The sequence below is a fragment of the Arachis ipaensis genome, chromosome B08 (assembly GCF_000816755.2).
Source record: "Arachis ipaensis cultivar K30076 chromosome B08, Araip1.1, whole genome shotgun sequence".
Taxonomy (NCBI): Eukaryota; Viridiplantae; Streptophyta; class Magnoliopsida; order Fabales; family Fabaceae; genus Arachis; species Arachis ipaensis.
The window spans coordinates 44,337,335-44,344,750 of NC_029792.2; the positions used below are offsets into that span (position 1 = coordinate 44,337,335).

General features: G+C 34.4%; 1 protein-coding gene across 1 annotated transcript; it reads right to left on the reverse strand.

Moving 5' to 3' along the window:
* On the reverse strand, positions 3,671–5,244 carry LOC107611000. The gene is made up of 3 exons (XM_016312968.1): positions 4,933–5,244; positions 4,130–4,802; positions 3,671–3,966 (listed from the first exon to the last, which is right to left on the reverse strand). Exons 1-3 carry the CDS (start codon positions 5,242–5,244, stop codon positions 3,671–3,673), a joined length of 1,281 nt encoding a protein of 426 aa, XP_016168454.1.

A 7,416-nucleotide genomic window follows, 5' to 3' on the forward strand; every position in this document is an offset into this window, starting at 1 on the left:
AGTACCAGTTCATCCATCAATGTTGCAATGCTTTTGGATCCTCCCGTGTGAGGCATTTTTTGCTTTGCCCTATTAATCCTATTTGTTTGGGTACGTTTCTACCATAACAACACACAAAAAAATTATTTAAGATGAAAGCACTTCAAAAATTCTCTTAGTAGTGCATCCTGCTTCTACCTAGCACCTACCAGTGCATATCAGATATACACTGCTACACATACATGCCATTATTTCTCAATTTTCTTATTTTCTATATCTATACAGTTTCAGTAAAATAGTAAATTCTATTTCTCCATGTATGTTCATGAAATCTACTTTGGCCTAAGTAATTTGCTACAGTTATGGCAGAATTAGAATTGAAAAAAATAAGCAAATGCTAATAAAACAAATGAAGACAATCATTATCAGATTTAGGAATAATATTTATCTTATATTTACGTGTTAGTTAAGGCTTTCAAAGTACCTTTGCTTTATCAAAGAACCAATATGAGACAAGACCAATCCATTGATCTCTTGGGATTCTTTTCGGTCTATTCTTCAATAAAACATCTTTGGTTTTGTATTATCCCAAATACATACCCTTTAAGTCACATTTATAATCTTTTCATTTCTTCCCAATTGATTTTTTTACAAATTTCTCACCATGTATTGGGATAGGAAACTTCTTCTACAAAATGTTTAAGCAATTTCTTAATAAATCAAATAAAATAAAATTAAAATCCATTAAGAATAATAAATTCTTACCCTCACAAATTTCAGCAACTTATTTTTCTCCTCTTTATCATAACATCTCCAATCATCTATGTTTAAAGACATTATTGAAGGAGTTCTAGCTAGAATACCAAGAAAACTAGTAAGTTTTTTGCCTTCTTTTCTTATAGCTTGGCTGCGGTTATTAAATTGCACATCAATTGTCTTTCCACGAGGTATGTTCTAAATTTTTTTTCAACAATGTAGGTCCTTTAACCCTCTTTGTCTCTGGATAACCTAACAAAAATATGCAATTATTCAGTGAAAAAAAATATTAAAATATAATATCATATTTAAAGCAATAATAATATCACCTAATTCTTCATCTTGCTCAGAATTTATACTATTAGAAATATTGGGAGTTTGAGACAAATCCTCATCATTCAATAGTTGCTCCATAAAAGGCAGCACTTCATCAGCATAATTTTTCTCTTCAACAAATTTGACACGACTCTTTTTAGGCACTTTTAAATCTGTACTTGAGACAACACTCTCAAGATCATTATCCTCAATAAGTTTGTGTCTTTTGCTTGCCATTGAAGCACTGATTTCTTGCAATCTCTTTCTCTTCTTTTTTCTACTAGTGAAGCCCTCTTCTTCCCAATTCCTTGTAGCTTCTCCATCAATGTCATGCCTTCTCTTTCTCTTCTTATGTTTTTCCTTTTTATTTGACTCTAAATTATTTTTCAAACTATTTTCTTCAATATTGGACTTTTTATAGTTCTTCTTTGATGCATCCATATCCTACAAATACAAAGTCAATAGAATTTAAAGTATAAAACCTTTACATTAACAAAACAAAACAAAAAAATAGATTACGAAAAAGAGAAAAAATTATCAAAAAACAGAATCCAAGGATTCTAACCTGAATTTCCAAAGCTTCCATGTAATAGTAGAACAAGGGTAAAGTGAATCAAGTTATATTATACCAGCTTTATCAGAGAAATCAGATTCTTACTAACATGAATGTCATTTCACAATGGAAAAAAGAAAAAGGTAAAATAATATATAAACTCTCTAGGTCAACCTTAATGAACAGAATAAGTAATCAATCTTAAGACATAAAAGATTCTTCAAACTCAAAGGTCAAAATTCAAAACATCAAAGTAAGAGCTATATATCAAAGTAAGGGCTGCATCTACTTCTCCATGCGTGTACCAATACCTCCCCAAACGAGCATGTGCAGAAAAATGCAAGTCACTTGGTAAACCTTTTTAAATAAAAAAATATAAAATTAATAAATAAATATAAGAAAAATGCAGAAAATGAGAATACAAAATGTAAGAGTTTTCAAAATATTACCTAACTTACTCAGAATTGTCATCAGTTTGATTTGGTGAATGCCCATGGTCAATTACTATACCTTTAACCCCACTTCTAACTCAATCATTATTCCCATTCTTAAAGTGACGAATTTCCTCTAACAAAGTTAAGTCACCATTATCATTTTGCATTAATTGCTCAAACTGCATGATTTTCTCGTCTCCCATATTATATATGTCTCGAGGACTAATTAGCCTAGGGACAAACCATTCATGATCATGAGGATCTTTCACAAATATCACTTGTCGAGCTTGGTTTGCAAATACAAAAGGTTCATCACTCTCTTGATCACCGGTATGTATTAAGTGTGAAAAGTTCACTAGTGTGAAACCCAGGTCATCTTTCTTAACTCTTCTACCTTTGGTTATGTCAACCCAGTCACATTTAAACGAGACAACCTTAAATTCTTCAAAGTAACTTAACTCTATAATATCAGTCAATCTTCCATAATAATTGATATTTTCTGACTTGGGAGCATTGTCACTTGCACTTGCATAGCTAATCAGCTTTGAGACCAGAATTTTGTGTTGCCTTGGACTCTTCATGCTTCTTTGTTTGAAATCGATACCCATTGTTCAAATCAAAACCTTTGAATCGTCTTGCAATGTAACTTGGACCTCGTGAAAGGATTCTTATATCACTTTGGGTACCAAATGTGATATCCAACTTGTTAATCTAACTAGAAAATAATATAGAACCTATAAATTTTTGAGAAAGTAACATGATATTAACCAAAAAATAATAATTAAATCCTTTACTTACTTCATCCTTGAACCATTCATGAAATGAATTAAAATGCAAGCGAGCAAGTTGATGTGGAGAAAAGTGACGCTTGCGATGTATTCTCTTGATCTCACTAATATGTTCACTGTACATGTGACCCATATATATGTCACTAATAATGTTATATATGGTAAACAATAAATAGAGCTAGATGATCACTTACTTTCTATAATCTTCAACCACTTTAGAAGCACAATTGAAGATCACATATCGATGGGTTTGCAACCATATTTTATCATCCATTAGAAATGCTTCTTCTTTGCCAAATGGCTTCCCAATAGAAGAAAAAAGGCATCCATCTTGATCAGCCTCATGCTCAATATCCATTTTATTTTTTGTTGACCAATAAGATCTTGAATCCCCACCTTCCATATATAGTAAACAAAATGCCAAACACTCATTTGAAATATATCCCTCTGCGATAAAACCTACTAGACATGCTTGATTTCGAGCATATGATTTTAAAGTGCATAAATACCTATAACGTAAGTTAATATTATTCTACTATATATGAAAATGGACTGAACCTGTAATTTAAATCTAATATATATAATTATTCGTACCTTTCTATTGGATACATCCAGCGATATTGGACCGGACCTGCAATTTTAGCTTCAGTTGCTAAATGAATAACCAAATGTACCATAATTGTGAAAAATGATGGGAGGAAGAGCTTCTCCATGTCACACAATACTAAGGCAATCTTCTCCTCAAGTAGTGTTAATTTTTCCACTTCAAAATTTTTACTGCATATCCCTCAAAAGAATGTGCACAATTCGATCAAAACAGAGCTCATCCTTTTATCTACTGTTCCTCATAAAGCAAGTGGAAGAAGTTCTTGCATTATAACATGGCAATCATGAGATTTTAGCTCTGATATTTTTTGTTTTCGAATGCAATGAGAAACATTAGATGCATAGCCATGTGGAAGCTTAACATTTTCTAGTACTTCATAAAACAACTTCTTTTCAGCAGAAGACATTGAGAAATAAGAAGGAGGGAGAAATGTCTTTCCATTAGCTTGCTGTTGAGGCCATAAGCTAGGTCTTATATTCATCTCTTTCAAGTCCAACCGAGCCTTCAAGTTATCTTTCGACTTTTTACCCGGACCTAACAATGTATATATCAAGTTATCACACACATTTTTTTCTATGTGCATCACGTCAAGGTTATGTCGCACCAAATTTGTTTTCCAATAAGGGAGATTGAAAAAAAATGCTCCTCTTTCTCCATGTATTTTTTATCACCCCATTAACATCTTCACCAAGCTTACCAAGGAAAAAATTTATGCCTCTAGTTTGATTCAAAACTGATGACCCTGATATTGGGCCAGGCGCAACTCTTGATTCTTTAGTCCCATCGAAAGATCTTGCATCATTTTGATATTTATGATTAGACTTCAAGAAGCGTCGATGATCCATGTAGCAATACTTTTGACTTTTTTTGAGCCTTATAGAATAAGTGTTTATATTGCAAGAAGGGCAAGCAAATTCACCATAAGTGCACCAACCAGATAAGTTACCATATGCTGGAAAATCATTTATTGTCCACATGATTGCTGCTTTCATATTAAATGTCTTTTTATCAAAGGCATCATAGGTTTTCACCCCAACATCCCATAATTCCTTTAACTCTTCTATCAAAGGTTGCAAGAAAACATCAATATTATTTCCAGGCACTATTGGTCCAGGAATGAGTAACGACAAAATAAAAAGCTCTTGCTTCATGCACAACCATGGTGGAAGGTTATATGGCATTAAAATCACTGGCCATGTGCTATGTTTACTTTGCATTTTACTATATGGATTAAATCCATCAGCAGCTAATCCTAAACGAATATTACGAGGATATTTAGAAAATTTCTCATGAGAATTGTCAAAACTTTTCCACGCTTCAGAATCTGTAAGATGTCGCAAAGTCCCATCTTTATTGCGTTCATCATGATGCTATCTCATCAATTTAGAAGTTCTTGAATACACAAACAATCTCTACAACCTTGGCTTAAGGGGAAAATACTTTAGAACCTTAGCAGGAATTTTTTTTCTTATTGTTTTTCCACCTAGAAGCTCCACAAACTGAGCATTCGTTGATGTTCTTATTAGCCAATTCATTCCTAAAATGCATATAATCGTTGGGACAAGCATGGATCATTTCATACTTCAAGCACAATCCCTTAACCATCTTTTTAGTATTATAATAAGAACTAGGTAACTTCTCACCATCGGGTAATACTTCCTTTAATAATCCTAGCAACGCATTAAAAGACTCGTTTCTCCATTTGAATAATTGCTTTAGATAGTAAAGTTGCAATAGAAAAGAAGGCTTGCTGAATTTCTTGCATCCAGGATATAATTCTTCATCTGCATCTTTTAGTAACTTGTCAAACATTTTCACTTCTGGATGAGATTCATTTCTTAACGCATGTTTGGCTCCTCCAAGTTTGGCTCCTCATCACCACTTTCTGAAGGTTCATTATCTATGCTATGGGTAAAGCCATTATAAACATCCTCTATCATTCCTACCATATAATCACCCCTAAAAGTTTCTTCTATACAATTAGTTTCTCCAATAAGAGTAGTGATTTTAATAATTCCCCATGACAAAACCAAGTGTCATATGATGGCATAATGCCATTAACCACAAGGTGATCATAAGCTATTGTCCGATCCACTAAATAGTGTAACACACATTTCTTACAAGGACAAGCAATTGATTTTCCATTACTATGATGAAAGGCATGGTCTAAAAACTTTTCTAATCCCTCTAAATACTCTTTACTAATTCTATCACATTGCATCCATCTTCTATTTTTCTAGAATTGTTCATGATCCTTCTATAGATATTTTATATCCTAATTAAAATGAATAAATTAAAAATATATAAGCATCAAACATTAAAGACTAGGAAATAAGGTAACCAATCTCTAACATAGGTAAATAGAAAAGTTAGTTAATTATCACCGACCTTAAAATTGGTAAAAAGCTGAATTGTAACTGCTCAACTTTGGCATAAGTTGTAGGTACAATTTCTAGTTTTTCTTTTTAATTAAGTGGTATGAGAAATTGTTACTCAGGTTGTGAATTGTTGTTCGAAATTGATTCCCTGGCAATGGCACCAAAAACGGATGCACAGAACCATGGTCTAAACATATCTTCACAACTTCGCATAACTAACCAGCAAGTGCACTGGGTCGTCCAAGTAATACCTTACGTAAGTAAGGGTCGAATCCCACGGAGATTGTTGGTATGAAGCAAGCTATGGTCACCTTGTAAATCTCAGTCAGGCAGATATAAAATAGTTATGTAGTTTTCAAAATGTAGTAATAGAAAAAGGATAGAAATACTTATGTAAATCATTGGTAAGAATTTCAGATAAGTGTATGGAGATGCAATCGTTCCTCTGGACCTCCGCTTTCCTGCTGTCTTCATCCAATCAGTCCTACTCCTTTCTATGGCTGGCTTTATGCAAGGGCATCACCGTTGTCAGTGGCTACATCCCCTCCTCTTGTGAAAATGGTCCAAGATGCCCTGTCACGGCACGGCTAATCATCTGAGGTTCCCGATCATGCTGGAATAGGATTTACCCTCCTTTTGCGTCTGTCACTACGCCCAGCACTCGCGAGTTTGAAGCTCATCACAGTCATTCAATCATTGAATCCTACTCGGAATACCACAGACAAGGTTTAGACTTTTTGGACTCTCTTGAATGCCGCCATCATAGCTTACACCACGAAGATTCCGATTAAGAGATCTAAGAGACACTCATTCAATCTAAGGTAGAACGGAAGTGGTTGTCAGGCACGCGTTCATAGGGAATGATGATGATTGTCACGTTCATCACATTCAGGTTGAAGAGCGAATGAATATCTTAGAAGCGAAATAAGATAAATTGAATAGAAAACAGTAGTACTTTGCATTAATCTTTGAGGAACAGCAGAGCTCCACACCTTAATCTATGGAGTGTAGAAACTCTACCGTTAAAAATACATAAGTAAAAGGTCCAGGCATGGCCAAGATGGCCAGCCCCCAAAACGAGATCACAGGATCAAAATACCATCCAGGATGTCTAATACAATAGTAAAAGGTCCTATTTATAATAAACTAGCTACTAGGGTTTACAGAAGTAAGTAATTGATGCATAAATCCACTTCCGGGGCCCACTTGGTGTGTGCTTGGGCTGAGCTTGAATGTTACATGTGCAGAGGCTCTTTCTGGAGTTGAACGCCAGGTTGTAACGTATTTCTGGCGTTCAACTCTGGTTTGTGACTTGTTTCTGGCGTTTAACTCCAGACAGCAGCGTAGAACTGGCGTTCAATGCCCTTTTACATCATCTAAACTCGGCCAAAGTATAGACTATTATATAGTGATGGAAAGCTCTGGATGTCTACTTTCCAACGCAATTGGAAGCGCACCATTTTGAGTTCTGTAGCTCCAGAAAATCCACTTTGAGTGCAGGGAGGTCAGAATCCAACAGTATCAACAGTCCTTCTTCAACCTCTGAATCTGATTTTTGCTCAAGTCCCTCAATGTCAGCCAGAAAATACCTGAAATTACAGAAAAA

Excerpts from the sequence above, each read along its gene's own strand:
- LOC107611000 (XM_016312968.1), bottom strand. The coding sequence starts at position 5,244 with ATGTTTGACAAGTTACTAAAAGATGCAGATGAAGAATTATATCCTGGA. Across the intron at positions 4,803-4,932 it reads AGAACATCAACGAATGCTCA|CATCATGATGAACGCAATAA; the intron begins GTTTGTGGAGCT and ends TTGATGAGATAG. Across the intron at positions 3,967-4,129 it reads AGGCATAAATTTTTTCCTTG|GTCCGGGTAAAAAGTCGAAA; the intron begins GTAAGCTTGGTG and ends ATACATTGTTAG.